The sequence below is a fragment of the Heterocephalus glaber genome, unplaced genomic scaffold (genome assembly GCF_053883595.1).
Source record: "Heterocephalus glaber isolate CG9 unplaced genomic scaffold, H.glaber_assembly_v1.0 deba00001442, whole genome shotgun sequence".
NCBI classification, from domain to species: domain Eukaryota; kingdom Metazoa; phylum Chordata; class Mammalia; order Rodentia; family Bathyergidae; genus Heterocephalus; species Heterocephalus glaber.
The window spans coordinates 27,484,401-27,500,509 of NW_028258296.1; the positions used below are offsets into that span (position 1 = coordinate 27,484,401).

Below are 16,109 nucleotides of genomic sequence, written 5' to 3' on the forward strand. Positions count from 1 at the left end.
TCTTTTTTCTGCTTTAATTGTTTGATATAATTTATCAGTTAAAATGTTTAGGAGCCTGCTGTTGTCATATAGGTAGGTTTTCAAGCTAGGAATATACTTTCTTTAATAGGTGCTATTCAAATTTTATATTTCCTCCAGAGTTAGTTTCATTAATTTGTCTTCCAAGTTACTTCTTAGAAGTTGTCAAATTTATTTCAAAAAAGATTTTTGTGATATGCTTTCTATATCCTTTTAAATTCTGTAAAATCTGCGGTAATGTCTCCTAGATCTTAATATTGTAATTTTAAAAATGTATAACTGATATTGTCTAACAGGAAGAAAAGGTCTAAAAGAGCAGGGGAATTGGGAGGGGTAGGGGAAGGGAAAAGAGGGAAAGGAAAAAATATGAGAAGAGGAAAAAAATGGAAACAAGGTCTTTGCAAATAGGGAAGGATGGAGGGGGTGAAGGGAGGGCAAGGGAAGGGGAAAAAAAAATAAGAACCAAGAGACTCATGTAAAGGTACAAGATCCCAATGATGAATGTAACTATTTTATACCTAAAATGTACCAATGAAGTTAATGGGGAAAAAAATAAAAAATAAAAATAAAATAAATAAAAAAATAAAAGATAAAATAACAAAACCCCAGATATCAACAAGGATAAATCTCAAAAAGTGTTAAGGAAAAAAGAAGGTACAGAAGGACATATAAACTATATACCATTTGTATAAAGTCAAAATATACTGAACAGTATTATAGTTTATGGGAGTATGTAAAAATTAAAGGCATAAAATTATTCCTGGCAAGGATATATATCAATTTTGGAATAGTCATGCCCCTGAGGAGAAAGGGAAAGGATGGATTGAGGAGGAATGGATTCCAGGAGATAGTCATCTGTAACATTTTCTTTCAAAAATAAAATCTGAATTAAATTCAGCAGAATTGTGGGTATACTGGTATTTATTATATTATTCTTTGTCATTTTCACTGTGCTTACACTTTTTTTTTGGAGGTAAGTTCTCACTAGGTAGTTCATGCAGGCCATGAATTCATGATGTAGCCCAGGCTGGCCTTGAACTCGAGGCAACCCTCCTGCTTCAGCCTCCCAAGTGCTGAGATTACAGGTGTGCACCACCATGCCCGGATTTAGATTTTAAAAAATTTTTTTTTTAATTTTATTTTATTGGTACATTTTAGGTATACATTATAATGACATTCATCGTTGAATATTTGCACCTTTACATAATCTCTCTTGGTTCTTATTTTGTACATTTTTAAAGTGAATAACACTGAACTTTTCTTAATAGGCCTTCATAAGTGATAAAACTATTAGATAATAAGGTTTCAATAAAATTTAATCGCAACATTGTCCAAATTCTCACTGTAAAATATATTTCAGTTTTAACTATGTGTCCATATTGTAAATAAAAGAGCTACTAAGACATAAATTATAAATATCCTGATCACAGGGTAAAAAATTTAAAACACAAATATATACACCCGTGGATAAAGATTGGCAAGGCATACACATACAAAACAAAACTTTAGGCCCTGGATGTAGCTCAGTGGTGCCATGCCTGCCTGGTACCAAAACCAAACAAACAAAAAAATTAACAAACTTTAAAGCTACAAGGGTTTGGGGTGAAATTTCTTTGAACTTTTATTTTTGAAGTCTTAATGTCTAAAGAAATTCATTAAAATAAATATACTGTATTATGTACTTTCTGAAAAGTTTTACTGTGGAAATAATATAGCAGCACAGATTTAAGTAAATAATGCTCTAGAAATGCAAAGAAGTAATGAAGTTGGGTTATGTCTTCTTCTGAGTTTCTTTCTTTCTGTTAAATGATCAGGTTAAATAAATAGACACAACAAAATGGGGATTTAGCTCAGTGGTTCTGTCGCTTGCCTTGCAAGCACATGGACTCGAGTTTGATCCCCAGTACCAAAAAAAAACAAAACAGACACAACAAAATGAGCTGGATCAAATCATTATCACCACCCAGTTTTCGGTCAGGGGCAATGGCAGTCAAGTCATGGAGGAGTGATATTTTGCTATCCCTTTAATTGGGGAGGGGCTGTTAAAACTCATTTGTTCCATTTGTGTCTCAAATCAATCAGATGAAATTCACCTTTTACGTGGCCTGAATCTTGATAGCTCAGCACACTCGATAGGTAATTTAATCATGTCTGGCATAGACAAACACAAACTCAAATTAGCTCCTGAAAGAGCTGGGCTTCTCAGAGATAGCTGTGCTTTTCCACTTTTATGCAAGAGCTGAGCTTCACCAACTGGCTAGCTGGAGGTGTTATTAAAAATTTAGTGAAAGAAACAAAGGTGTGCTCCGGTGTCTCTTGTTACCCTTTCTACTGTTACTCCAGCAGACAAAAGGCATAGAGCCTGCTTCATGAATAATGTGACATGGAATATTCACAATCTATTTTTAATGGAGTCAAGTAATAATGTTAAGAGAGATATTTGCAATCTTCAAATTTCACCCAGTAATAGGCGCAGTAATTTGTTTTGATTCTGAACTGTGGACACCAAGATAAATTTTTTTAAAGGATAAGTTATCAAAATTACAGCTCCTTACTTATAGCATAAACAGGGAAAATGAAAATGGACCAGATATTCTATTTTTTTGGGTACCAGGGATCGAACTCAGGACCTTGCACTTGCAAGGCAGGGGGTGGAACCACTAAGCTAAATCCCCTGGATCAGATATTCTAAATGTCAGCAGGGAAAAGCTGGAGAGGATAGACACCTAGACTTCAATCAGTACTACTTACCCCTCAGTACAACATCTTTACTTTTTCAAACCATGTTGGAGACAACCAACCAGTAATGCATGATGACTGTGGAAAAGGTGTTTTGCCTCCCAGGACACTATGGAAAGGTTCCTGGACACTGCAACTGTTTATCACCCACCAGTTCTGAAGAATGATTTTGAACTGTACTATAAACAAATTTGAATTGTGAATAAGAGTAAACTGACATGGAAAGGCGTGGTACTGGAAAACACAGAAGGACAGCCAAGGACCGAGATTTGGAGGAACCAGAGAAAAGCAACATCAAAGCCCCTCTGTCCCACCAACTCAGAAAGTCTTTTGTGTCTTGTTTCCGGGGCACTCAAGCGATTTCTCGTGTTTTTGTGCTCTACAGAGCACAGCCAGCCTACAGGATGAAACAGTTTAATTTCATCACTGTGTATCAGGCACTCTTATAGGGACTGAAGATATAGCGGCGACCAAATAATCAAAGCTCTGCAGGACATTGTCCTCGCTGCTGTATCCCCACCACCTAGAACCTTACCAGAGGCATTCTGGGTACCCAACAGTATATGTGAAATTGATTTCAATGGGAATGGACAATCTGTGGTAGTCACCATGAGCCACACATATGCTGAATGTCTGGTTAGAAAGTGTTAGAACACAGGGAATAGAGATTTAGGTCAAGACCTTATCCCAGTTTCATTCTCTTAAAATAATCCACAGGTAGAACAGAATGAGAAATAACCCAGATCCCATTTTACTTTTCTGTGGGCATCTTATTTTGTTTGTTTTGTGGTACTGGGGATTAAAATCAGAGAGAACTGAGCCACATCCCCAGCCCTTTTAATTTATTGATTTATTGTGAGACAAGGTCTTGCTTGGTTGTCCAGACTAGCCTCAAACTTGGGATCCTCCTGCCTAAGTCTCCCAAGTAGCTGGGACTCATGCATCTTTAGATTTGTAATTTGCTTTCAGTGAGCAGCTAACCAATCTCATACTTTTTCTCCTCTCTAGTTTCCAGAGTCGAAGTAATCAGAGTTGGACTGGAATGATAGGACCATATCTACATTTTATGGTAAAGACAGCTGGTATCAGGGAAGTCAGGGGATTTGTCCCAATCAGACCAAAGGCTTGTGATTCCTTTATTCATCTGGGAGCCTCTGGCTGTAAAAACACAATTTGAAATTCTCAAAGGAAACAGCTGTTGTACCTATGGGCCCATCAGGGATTCTATAAGGTAGGATCTTAGTTTTATACAACTCCAGGGGTTTTTTTATTGTTATGAAAAATGTTTCTATGATTCATTAAAGGAAAAAAATGGAAACAAGAGCAGTTGGATTTTACTCTTTGTATGTTGCTTTGTCTGTTTCACTTTTCCACTCCACTGTATTTTCCTTAAATGTCAACTTCCTCTACAGGAAAAACAAATTTCCTGCCTAAATGAAAGGCAATCTGTAATGATCTTAATACTTTATTAACTTAAACATCACTCGAATAAATATGTATTAACAAACATAACACACTCCAGAAATCTAAAAACATGTACAAACCTCATCAAAGTAAAAATATCTTTTCCCCTTATATAGTACACACAGAAGGCTGAAGAGTTAAAGACAGAGCCTCCGTCCCTGACACATGCCTACCATTCAGAGATCTTAAAAATATCAAGTTAACAATAAAAACTTTGAAGTAACTCTGCAGTTACTTTTTTGTTTACACTGTATAAAATCTGAAAGGGTTGAAAGGGAAGGTTTGAGATTCTGAATTGTCTTCTCAGAAATCCACTGGAGGACAAGAACAGATGCCAATCATTTGAGGTGCAACCGTTAGCTTTTGAGAGGCAGAGGTAGAGGCAGAGGCTGCGACTTCAATCTCTGGCTCCCCACTACCTAGTGTGATGCCTAGGACCTTGGTAGCAGTGGTCAATAAACAGTTTCAGAGCGAATGAATGCCTGTCCACAGGCATTGTTCCATATATATATATATTTTTTTTTTTAACCTCTTCTGATGAGGCCTTAATAGGCCTCTTGCCAAGAGGACCTCAAATCCCCTCTTAGCACCAAGTCCACTTTTTTGCTTCTTCCTGGGGTGAGTGAAATGGTGCATCTGGTGATTTTGAAAGAATAAAGCTCCTTCCCCAAATCAGTTTCTGAAGCAGTCTTCAAGGAGGAGAAATGATTCCCCCAAGATTTACATTACAGACAGTGGCCAACAGAAAGGGGTTTACAGAGTTCCCAGAAGAAGCAGCATTAAGCACAGTCTAGATAGAAAGAAGCATTAACATGTGTCCATTTGTAAATGGTGAATCCTCTTCTTCCATAGTTATCTGGGGAATTCAGGAAGAGGAAAGACACCTGAAGGACTTCTGCCTAGGGAAAAGGATGGAAATGGGGAGAACTGTGGGCCAAGCTTTTATCTTATCCCCATTTGACTTTACATCTTGTAGAGGAGGTTAAAGCTGAGTAACTTGCTGTGGTTCCCACTCTAGGAAGAACTCTGACAAGTACCTCAGTCCCTCTGGCAGCTCCAGGAAGTAAGGTGAAGGGGAATCACTCTGGTGGGATCTGCAGACTGGAGTGGGGCCCTGAGAAGTCCGAATGGGCTGGAAGCAAGTGGAAGCTGCCTCTGTAGTGTTGTATCACTGCTGTTTGCAGCCAGCTAAGGCGCTCATTTGAGCCCATGCTGTGTCTCCCGGTGCCTCCGGAGATCCACCTTCCTCTGGAAACCCTTACCACACAAGTCACAGCCAAAGGGCTTGAAGCCTGTGTGTTTACGGCTGTGCGTAATGAGGTTGGAGCTCTGGCTGAATGCCTTGCCACACACCTGGCACTTGTGGGGCTTCTCACCTGCGGGATGGAAGGGGGAGGGGAGGAAGTATGAGTCTATGATAAACGAGAGGGGACTCTCTGTGACCCACATGCTCTTGGCAGCAGCTGGCTGCACCACAATCTAAGACCTTCAAGCAAGTTGGAGGGAGAGCTTGAACTGACTCCCAAGCTGCAACTCGGTCCTGGGAAAGCACGTTTGCACCAGGTGGAAGGAAGACTTTCTGAGTGGGGCTTCCCAGCTAAAGGCCTCAAACCGTTTCCTGCTAAACAGAAATAGAGTGAGCAAAGGCCACTTGCCCTCCCCAGCTGAATCCACCCTGGGAGGACTCCCCTGACTTTAGAAGCAAAGAGTACCCAGAACAGATGTTCAACAGGAGGTGGGAGGAGCCTGTCCCACAAACCTTGTGATTCTGTTCTAATTCAGAGGAAGTTTTCAAATCTCAGTTTCCACGTGGGTGTTGGTTTAGTATGGACCAGTGAGCCCATCTTCCCTCTTGTTCTTGAAGGACTCAGGATGTATTTGAGGCACAGACATTTCTCTCTTAAAAATCCACATTTGAGCCATAAAACATTTAGTAAAATACTTGATCTTTTTGTGTCTTGATTTTACTTTTTTTGAAAAAGTTTTGTCTTTGCCCCATTTCACATGCTGCTTAACACAAATTGATACATCACAAGTAAACTATGAAAAGGTTTTATCTTTGCCCCATTTCATGTGCTGTTTAACATCTGGGTAAATTTCCAAGTAGACCCAGCATGGTATTAGCAGGGACTCAGCCTTAGGAAAATAATGCAAAATAGATGAAGTTTGTTTTTGAGGAAACTTCTCCCCTCATGCTGCATTCTCTTCTCTCTTCAAGCTTCAGATTTCTTGGATAAAGAGTTACCCATCAAAACTTATCCTATCCCATTAGGGTCAAACAAATCTGAGAAACAAATTCTAGCTATAATGTAAATGTTTGCTAAGAGCTTATTAATGTTGCATTCAGTCAAGATCCTAGTTGCATTTTTTTTGGTAGCGGCGAAACCACTGAGCTAAATCTCCAGCCCCCTAGTTGCATTTTGATGTGTCTTAAATACTTTTACTTATAAGGAGTGAATTACATTGAAATTTTAGGCAAGAGGAATGATTAAAATAGGATTTTTTTTCTGAGCTTTCTGATAGAAGTATCTATATACTGGGCAAGCATATTTTTAACATCAATGAATGTTTGGAACACAGTACAATTTGTTATAAATACTCATTATATAATAAAATTGTCAGAAATTTCAAGTCTGATGTAAATGTCCTGCTGACTATTAAATAGAGCACTTATGGGGGCAGGGGGATCACTTGGTCTTGGCATTAAAACCTTCACCTGTACATAAAGTGTTAGAAAAAGAGACCAGGGTTGGAAGCCAGAACATCCAATGGCTCCATGATTTATTCTGATTTTTGGTAAATCATTCAATGTCTGAGTTTCCAGATGGTAAGAGCAGCTCTTTCCACTTTATGAGGTAGAAGGAAGGATCAAATAAAATGACAGATTTGAAAGCACTTTGTAAATTATAAAGCATTACAATAGGTAAGGAATTACTGATATTAAGGCTTGAAAATTTGAAAAGGGCAATAAGTAAAAAGAAGCTTTCTGTATTTATCAACTCCCATAACTTTGGAAGTAGAATACGATAAACAGGTCAAGAGCACAGACATTTGAGAGGTTCGACCGATCTGAATTTGAGCCCTGGCCCCACCACTTGTTAGCAGTGTGACCCTGTGCAGGTTACTTAATCCTTCTCTGCCTCATTTTCCTTGTCTCTAAAATGGGGATAAGGAATGGTTTCTGTATCACTGAGTTGTTGTAAGCATGAGATCATCCACGTTAGCAGACAGCTTAGTTTATTCTCACATTGAATAAGCTGTCTGACTCCTCAAATTGCAGAGAGGTTACACATGAGTCTTTCCCCCCCAAAAGCTGGGTAGGAGCCCTACAGAAAGTCTTCCAACTCTAGGCAACACTCCCAGAGGATCCTAGAGCCTCCTTCATATTTCACCCACAGCAGGCAGCAGTTGGACTGGCTGCTAAACTAAAGGAAATATTTTTTCCAAGGGTAAAAAACCTGCAAGCTGAGGAGCTGGTCCTACAAACACAACCCCCTGGGGAAAACCATGAATCTGGCTCTGTTTCCTTTTGAGCCTTGCACTTTCCAGGCAGGCGCGGTGCCACTGAGCTAAATCCCCGACCCTATCGCTCTGTTTCCTTTAACACAGGCAGTGATTAACATGATCTGCACAGCCTCATCCACCATTCACTGGAGCCAGAATATCAGAGAAGGTGAGTTGTGTTGGCCTCAGTGTGTTCCTACAAGTCAAGGACCTTCAACTTACCTGTGTGGATGAAGGTGTGTTTCTTCATGTCTGACTTCTGGTGGAACCTCTTGCCACAGTACTGACAGGGGTAGGGCCGAGTGTCTGAGTGGATGAGCAGGTGTGTGGACAGTGTGGATGACCTCTTGAAGCTCTTGCCACAGATCTTACAGTCAAAGCTGCGTTCCTAGACAAATACAGACATACACACACACACACACACACACACACACACAGAAAGAGAGAGAGAGAGAGAGAGAGAGAGAGAAATATTACTCTACTGCTGTCACCCTCCTCACCACAAACCTGAACCTACAATCCCAAAAGCTATGGCTCCCTTTCCACAAGGCCTGCAACATTATCCCCACCCTCCCATTTATTTCCTAACTCCACACTCTCCACCCTTTAACACTTTTTCTACCAAAACACTTTTCACCCACAGCCCTCCACAGCCCATGGCAAAAAACATCCCCACCCTGCATTTTTGACACTGGTTACACACACTCCACCCTCCTTAACAGAAGGCTGACCCATTTGAGATGCCCCCACCCCTCACCCACTGTGGGTGTTGAAGGAGATAGACTGATACTCTTTTTAGTCAATAAATCTTTAAAAACAAGCATTCTCCCTTTGATAGTTATTTGTGCATTTACTTACTCTCTAAACTGTCAGCTAAACTGTAATCTACATACAGGCATCCTGGTAAGGATCTGGTATGCTATGGGATACTCAAATACTTGGCACCTGGGAGTTAGGCAACAGTTTTAAATCAATGAATGAAAAGTGCTACTGGGTGCTCTCAGTGAACTGAGATCCTACCTTTCAGTCAGTCAGGAGAGGTCAGTGCAAATTAAATAGCAATTTGTCGAAAAGAACAGGCAAAGAAACAAGCTAATACATCTGATACATCAGTACCAAGCGTCAGTGCACACAAATCTTCCTGAAACCCAGGAATGATCGGGATTCCATTCCTGGAAACTCACAATGATGTGGCACCAAAATCTAAGGTTGCCTCAAAGTCTGCGCTGGCTACCACCCACTTTTCTCTACACACCTATTCCAGGGCAAAGGGAGCTGCAGGAAGAGACTACAGGCAGCCCCGGGAGAAAACTACCAAGCAGAAGGCGAGTGGTGCTGCTCGAGGCCCAGCCGGAGCGCTTGGCGCGCATCCTGCGCTTACCTGTGAGTGCACGGCTTTGTGCTGCTCCAGGCTCACTGCGTGCCCGAAGGTCTTGCCACACATCTCGCAGGCAAAGGGTCTCGTGCCGCTGTGGGACCTGCGCACGTGCACCTCGAGCCCGTGCGGCGTGGAGAACACCTGAGGTGGGTGGGGCCGGGGAGAAGGCAGCTGAGAGGGGCCGCGGGATGAGGGCGCTGGCGGAATTAGGGCCGGGGACGCAGCGCGGGCCTGACCAGGCCAGGCGCGCAGGAGCCTCACCTTGCTACACTTGATGCACTTGTAGGAGCCGCCGCCCAGCAACAGGCGGGTGCAGAGCAGCTCGGACTCCACCTTGACGCCAGTGCCCTTGTCCCCGTGTAGTTCGTGGCCGCGCTCTGGGAACAGCCGGCCCGCTGTAGGCGGCCGCTCATACAGCCCAGCTGCTGCAGGCCCGAAGTCGCTGTAGAGCCCCAGGCCCGCGCCGCTGCCGGCGCCCACGGCACTACCGCTCCCCGGGGTCCTGGCCCCAGCGCCGCCTGCAGCCCGCTCCGGGCCGTAGAGCGCGGCTGGGTGGCCAGGCTCCGGGGTGCGCTCGCAGAAGAGGCCCAGGCCCGCGCTGCGCTCCAGGGCCGCGCACGGCCGGTAACTCTGCACCAGGTGTCGAAGGTCGGAACCCGCCAGGCCGCTCCAGGAGTAGGGCTTGAAGGGCAGGGGGAAGGGCTGGGCTTCGTCCAGAGACGGACACAGGGACTTCTCTGAGGCTGCAGAAGCACAAGAAGGCCTCCGGTCAGGTTTAAGACTGAGGGGCTGGCGGGCGCTGAGCGCGTGCGGGACTCGGAGCACGCCGGTGCCACCAGTGCCTGCGATGCCCTGCGGTAAAACGCGGTCCCCATCCTGGGTCCTAGCTGGCCGGTGGCAGGGAAGCAAACTGACCATAAGAATGACATTGAGGGCCAGGGATTTAGCTCTGTGGTTCCACCGCCTGCCTCGCAAGCGCAAGGACCCAAGTTCGATCCCCAGTACCAAAAAAACAAACAAAAAGAATGACATTGGGTGAGGAGATAGGTAAACAGTTTGAGGGCAGCAGAAGCGCCTGTCATTAGAAGAATCTTTTCTGGCAGGACCCCCACAGTCCTATGGGGAAAAGCGCATCCATAAAGGCTGGGAGATAAGAGAGGGGGAAAGAGGGGCCCTTCCGTCCTGCAGCACGCTTAGTGGGCAGAGCATCCAGCCACCAGCGCCAGCACTCTCCTAGCCCCTACAGGTTCCCCCTCTATCCTTTTTCTTCCTAGAATCCATGATGAAGTAAGGAGAGGACCAATAAAACGGGCCCCAAAACTACCGCAGATATACTTGTCTGAAAAAAACGGAAGGCGTGGGGATTTCTCAGAGCTGTGAAACGCACACTGCAAGTAGCAAAGGAACAGCAGGCAAGGGGCGTCCAGGACTCCTCATTCCTGTTACAGCGTGATGGGGGAGGGATGAATTTCCCAGGGAATAATTTTACAATTAATCAGGTTTAGTCACCACCCTCAGGAGAGCTTTATGATCCCACCCACGTGAAGTTTTCTAAAACTAGACGTCCAACGAATCCGAGTGCGTATGCAGTTACAAATCTGTTCACACGCACAAGTCTGCACACTCCCGTCCAGGCTGCAATAAAAGGCTGCACCTCGAGTTTCCATCGGAGGGTCCAGGGGGCAACCAGCCGCGAAGAACGCTCCACCGCTGGCTCCCAGCCCCACTCAGTTCTGCTCAAGTCAGTCACTGAGTGTGGGGTGGGGGTTATCTTGTAAAACTAGTAAATGTAATCTGGAATTAATCAGCCTTCAGAATTGGCGAGGTTTGCGCCTTCCTAACACCCAAGTCTCTCCCCCACCCGACTTGCAGTCACTTGGTTTGCAGGAAACTCTGCTCTCTGGAAATGAAACCCAGCGGGCTGGTCCCCAAAGCCTGGCCATCTTGGCAGAACGAAAAATGAAACGAGACCCCATCTGCGCCTGCAAAGACCTCGCTGCAGGCTGAGTTTCTTCAGGGATCCCTTTCTCTCGCCTGGCGCTTAGCGCTCTCTGCCCAGGTTGGGTCTCTGACTCCGTTTGTTTGAGGTTTAGGTTTGGATTCTGAGATCCTAGTCTGATCGGAAAACGAAACGTCAGTTTTTATTTTTCTTTTGGTTTTTTTGCGGGGGGTTGAGACCCCTGGTTTGTTTTCTTTCACGGGCCAGCTCCACGCACACGAACGTTCCCAGGGTCCCGCTGCCTGGTATGGCGACGGCGGACTCGCAGCCAAGCCGGTCTAGCCCAGGGGCAGCCGGCTGCTCCCCCGCTGGGCCGCATCACCCACAAAAAGCTCGTTCTCCGGGCGAGCCTCTCCGACACCCATTTAGCATTTCTGCTCCCTAGGTTTCACCAGCTCCCCGCGGCCCCTGCCACAGGACCTCCCCGTGGTCCTTACCTGGAGACGCAGAGGGCGAAGGCGGCCTCCAGAAGTCCTCGAACTCGGAGCTGGGGTCGCAGACGCTGCCGCCGCAGCTGTCTGGGGACGCGGAGGCTCTGTCGGGGGCCTCGGTCAGCTGACACTCAGGAGACAAACGGTCTCGGGGCTCCGCTTTTGGCTCGCCTGCACTGGAAGTGCTGTCTGGGGAGAGGAGTCAGGAGAGGAGCAAGTCTGAGCTGGGTTGAGCCTGGGGGTCCTGAGGTACCCCAACCCATCGTGGCACCCCAGCGTCCTCCCTGGTTCTCTCCGACCTGGGACCCCTCCCGGATCAGAGGACGGCCGCAAGGAGGTCGTGGCGCCTAGACGACACGCTCGGGAGGAACCAGGACAGTAGGAAACAAGATAGCCAAGGGGGCGTCGGGTGCCTCTCCCAGCCCCTGACAGTGAGGTGGCCGGGTGCGGAGTCGCTGTCGCGGGCCCCGTGAGGCCCGCGCGCGCCTCGCACCTGCTTGGCCGGGCGCCGGTGCATTCTCTAAACGCAGGGAGTAGTCTGGCCCCGGGGAGCGCGGCTGGTGGTAGCTGTGAGCCTTCTTGCTCTTGACGAGGAAAGAGCGCGGCATGGTGGCCCGCGGCCTTCCCCACTCTGCTCCAATGGTTCCTGAGAGCCGCTGTCCCCCCGCGGTCACTTGGAGCGCTTGTTCAGCCTCGGCCTGGCAGAGATCTGAGAGGAGGGCATAAGAGGGTGGAAACACGGTTCAGAGCCCAGAGGGCCGGGACTAGGCACCTCGGCGCAGGGACAGCGGCGGCCTGGGAGGAGCGAGGCCGGCCGCGGGAGGAGGGGCTTGACCCCGGCGCCGCGCTCACCAGGTGGCACTCGGACAGGTGGCGCGAGCTCTGTCTGCCTTGACGCTGCCACCGCTCAGCGGTAAAACCTGTCGCGGAGCCGAATCGGAGCCCTTTCCCCAACTCTGCCCACGCCCCAGGCCCCTCCCCTTCCCAGTAAACCTCAGGCGCAACCTCGGGGGATCGTGGTCCCCACTGGGTCTGCTACCTCCGCTCGACCGCACACTGTCTGGCTTTAGGCTGGGGCCGAGGCTGGGAGGCGCGGAACGTCTTAGGGGCCGAGGACCCAGGATGGGCAAGGCGCCAAGCCCTCCAAGAGCCGCTACTAAATGAAGTGAAAGGGGGTCGGTGGGCGCACTTAGGCAGGACTGAAGGGTCGGGTGGGACGGGGACAGCAGCAGAGGAAGGAAGGGCAGTGAAGACTGAAGAAGGGAAGCGGGAAGGGACCCCGGGACTGGAGGGTGAAGGGGTGGCTGCAAAGGATCAAACCCTGGTCCGGGTGAAAACCCGTGTCCGGGTGATCTTGTTCGTGCCCAGCACAGGGAAAAGTTGGCCTGGTAAGCTGGGCACCGGCCAGGACCCGGACGGCGGCGAGACACCCTACACCATGGAGGTCTAACCTCGAAAACCGGGCCCCAGGCAAAAGCACTTTCCTTTCTGCTCACCAAAAATTTTGTCCTAGGAAAGGAAGTCGAGCTCGACTCGCGCGCTGTGACTGGGAGACGCGCGATACCCCGAGTCCGTGGAGCATCGAAGGTTTGGAGGACACGCGAGATGGACGCCGGGCGGCAGCGTCCGAGCTCCGGGAGCCGGCAGTCCGCTGCTTCGCTCTCATTAACCCCCAATCAGTTCACCTAATCTCGGGTCAAAACCTGAGCCCGGCGGGGAGGCGGGGCTGCGACTGCTGCAAGCTCCGGGCCGGCTCCGGGGCGGGACCTGGCCGTCTCGGAGGTCCTGAGTAAACGAATCTGCCTCCGTCCTGGACCAGGACTTTGGGGGCCGAGATCCCACACGAGCTGCAGCCTCTTCGGGCACAGCAGGTTTTCTGAACGAAACCGGGGTGCACGGAACTCCAGGCTGGGGCAGGGGCCCCGGTCGCGGTTTAGATTGCGGGACTTGGGGCCTTTCTGCCCCCGGGCAAGATTTGGGAGGCAGATTAAATTTGTCCACAGACGCTCTCCATCAAAAGGGGTCCGTGGGTACTCGGTCCCTGGAAGGCGCGCGCCGCCTGCCCCAGATCCCGAGTCCTACAGTGCCTCCTTCCCAGGCGAACTGAGTTCACGTCTGGAAGAAAGGACGCCGGACTTGTTTGTCACCAGGCACCCAGAGCCGTTTCCCCGCTACTTATGCGCCAGAATGGCCCCCGGCTGAGGGTAAGGCCCACTGCTGCTTCAGTTTTTCTTGCACCCGCCCTGTCCATACAATTAGACCCACAAGTGCAAAAAAACAATCCGTAAAACAACCATGAAATTCGGAAGAAAAGGAGAACAGAGTGAAGCCATTCCTAGGGCTGCCTGTGGCTTTGACCCGCGATGGCTACAAGCAGGACTAGTGGGGAGCTGGAGAGCTGTCCGCTCCCGGGCGAGGTCCTGGCTAGCGGGGACTGCACGGGACAAGGTGGCCACGGAGGCAGCTCCTCAACCGGGCCACAAACCCACGCCTCTCTCGCACCCTGGCGGGCTTTGCCGGTTCCGGGGTGAGGTGGCGGGGTAGGTGGTAGGGCGAAGGGCCGAGCGCGTGGGAAGGCGACCTCGCGCTGCAGCTGGCGGCCAGGGGCGGGGCGGCGCCACCAGCACGCACGCAGCCCGTCCGGGCCGGGGCCTCTCCTCCGGGTCCGGGCCGGGGAAGGCTGGAGCTGAAGACGCTGGGGGGGCGGGGGGCTCCTGAGCCCAGCTGCCGCCGCCTCCCCACCAGATGTTTCCTTTCCGGGTGGATCCCACTCCCTTGCCGAACCACCAAACCCCTGGCTCACCCCCTACTGCCACTTCCCATCCCCACTATGGGGCTCGCGCCCGAGTCCGGCGGTGGGCGCTCGCTCTCCCTGAGCCCCCGCCTGCGCCCTGAGACGCCCACAGCATCCGCGCCCCGCCGGCCTCCCACAGGTGGGCGGCGCAGAAGAGGCTCTGCGCACCTACCTGCCGTGTCAGGGCCCGGGAACCGCGCTCGTTTTCAAACAGAATCTTGCTTTCGGGAGATCTCTCCACCCCCCCCCCCTCAATAAATATGTACAACTATTAAGTGTTAATCTCTCTCATCACTGAACTCCATAAATATGTACAACTATTGAGTGTTAATCTCTCTCCTCGCCCTTCTCTCTCTTTCTTAATCTCCTTCCGAGCTCAGCCCCCAAAACCACAAGCTTCACTTCCTGAGCGTTACAGAGCAGCGCGCTGCCCTCTCAGACCTCCCCCAGCCCCCGCTGGCGGTCAGGCGCGCTCCACCGCGGCGCGAGTGGACCGGAGGAGGCCCGGGCTTCTCAGCTGGCGTCCGCCCCTTCGCCGCTCTCCCCAGTTCGTCTCTGTGGGATGGAGAGAAATGGGGGAACCCGGAGGTCTGGACATCCAGACACTAGAAATGAAAGAAAACTGAACTATTCTTGGCTGCAGGGAGACTTCCGGAGCGAGACGAAGTCACAGATTCAGGACACAGATTGACTGCAGTGGCGGGGGTGGCGCGCCCGGCCTCTCTGTCCCTCTGGCGGGGCCTCCACCCACCCCACCCCCCGGCCCCCAGCCCCGCCACCGGCTGGGGCTGCGGTCCCCGAATCGGAGCCGGAGCCGTGAATCACCGGCCCCCGGCGCCGCCGGACTGGAGCCCGGCGAGTGGCCGCGGCGTCCGCAGAGCGAAACCTGCCCCGAGGCCCCGAAATAGCTTGTTGTGGAAACACTTCGGGATAAATACGCCCAACGAGGCTGAAAATACCTTGACACCCAATCCGAGAGGTTTGCTCATTTCCCTTCGGATTTAGGTAATGGTTAAAATTGGAAGAGGTGGGCGACAGCCGAGCCCCTGGCGGAGAGGGCCCGGGCGGCGCGTCCCGCGGGCGCCCGGCGGGACTGGTGGGCGCGCCCGGCCGGCGTGGAGCTGACCCGCGATCCGCCGGGGCTGCTCGGGCTTCTGCTAATTTCCGGTGGTCGGAGCTGCACGATTAAAGGGCGCGCGAGAGGGAGCGCACGGGGGCCGGCAGGACCGCTCGGCTGACCCCGCCCTGCTGGGCCACGTCTACGGAGAGGACCTCGTGCGCTGCTCAGCCGCACGTGGTCCTGGGGGAGTAGTAAAGCTCCTAACAGCAAGACCCCGGTGGTTGCTGGAAAGTAAACCTTTGCTTGGCCTGTATGTTTCCCGAGGGTGGACCTTGGTCTTCATTATTATCCTCATTGTTATCTTATAGGCTCGTAACAAATGTCTGTGGACGGAGCGAATGCGTAGAATTAATTAACTAATTATTCTATTAATAGAACAGAGAAAAAAAATCTCTGAAAATCTCATCCTTAAACAAATGCAGCCACCTCCAACCCTGGACTGTATGTCATGATCCACAGCGTGTAACTTGTTACACTTAATCCCTACAGATTTACGTGACGGGATCACTGTTACTTTACTGTTACTTGTAACACTGTTGTGATCACTGTTATTTTACTTTTCTAAGTGAACTGAGTTACATTTTGATCACTATTTTGTGCACAGTGATTCTCCAGTATCAGACCTTAGGAGATGGGAGTGGTGCTCGCCAGAACTTACAAAA

At 49.6% G+C, this 16,109-nt stretch overlaps 1 protein-coding gene across 2 annotated transcripts; it reads right to left on the reverse strand.

The window, feature by feature from the left end:
* Window positions 1–4,206: 4,206 nt before the first annotated feature.
* Window positions 4,207–15,508, reverse strand: Gfi1 (growth factor independent 1 transcriptional repressor). Of its 2 annotated transcripts, none has more exons than XM_021255373.2 (7): window positions 15,287–15,508; window positions 12,027–12,242; window positions 11,540–11,722; window positions 9,365–9,846; window positions 9,107–9,244; window positions 7,948–8,113; window positions 4,207–5,597 (listed from the first exon to the last, which is right to left on the reverse strand). In XM_021255373.2, exons 2-7 carry the CDS (start codon window positions 12,139–12,141, stop codon window positions 5,419–5,421), a joined length of 1,263 nt encoding a protein of 420 aa, XP_021111032.1. In that variant the 5' UTR covers window positions 12,142–12,242; window positions 15,287–15,508; the 3' UTR covers window positions 4,207–5,418. The 2 variants fall into 2 exon arrangements, with proteins under 2 accessions (XP_021111032.1, XP_087069250.1); XM_087213124.1 differs by lacking the exon at window positions 15,287–15,508 and adding an exon at window positions 14,500–14,669.
* Between the last annotated feature and the right edge of the window lie 601 nt (window positions 15,509–16,109).

Coding starts and splice junctions, on each gene's coding strand:
- Gfi1 (XM_021255373.2), bottom strand. CDS start 12,141: ATGCCGCGCTCTTTCCTCGTCAAGAGCAAGAAGGCTCACAGCTACCAC. Junction 9,847..11,539: donor TTCGCCCTCTGCGTCTCCAG/GTAAGGACCACG, acceptor GTGCTTCTGCAG/CCTCAGAGAAGTCCCTGTGT. Junction 8,114..9,106: donor ACAAAGCCGTGCACTCACAG/GTAAGCGCAGGA, acceptor GTATTTGTCTAG/GAACGCAGCTTTGACTGTAA.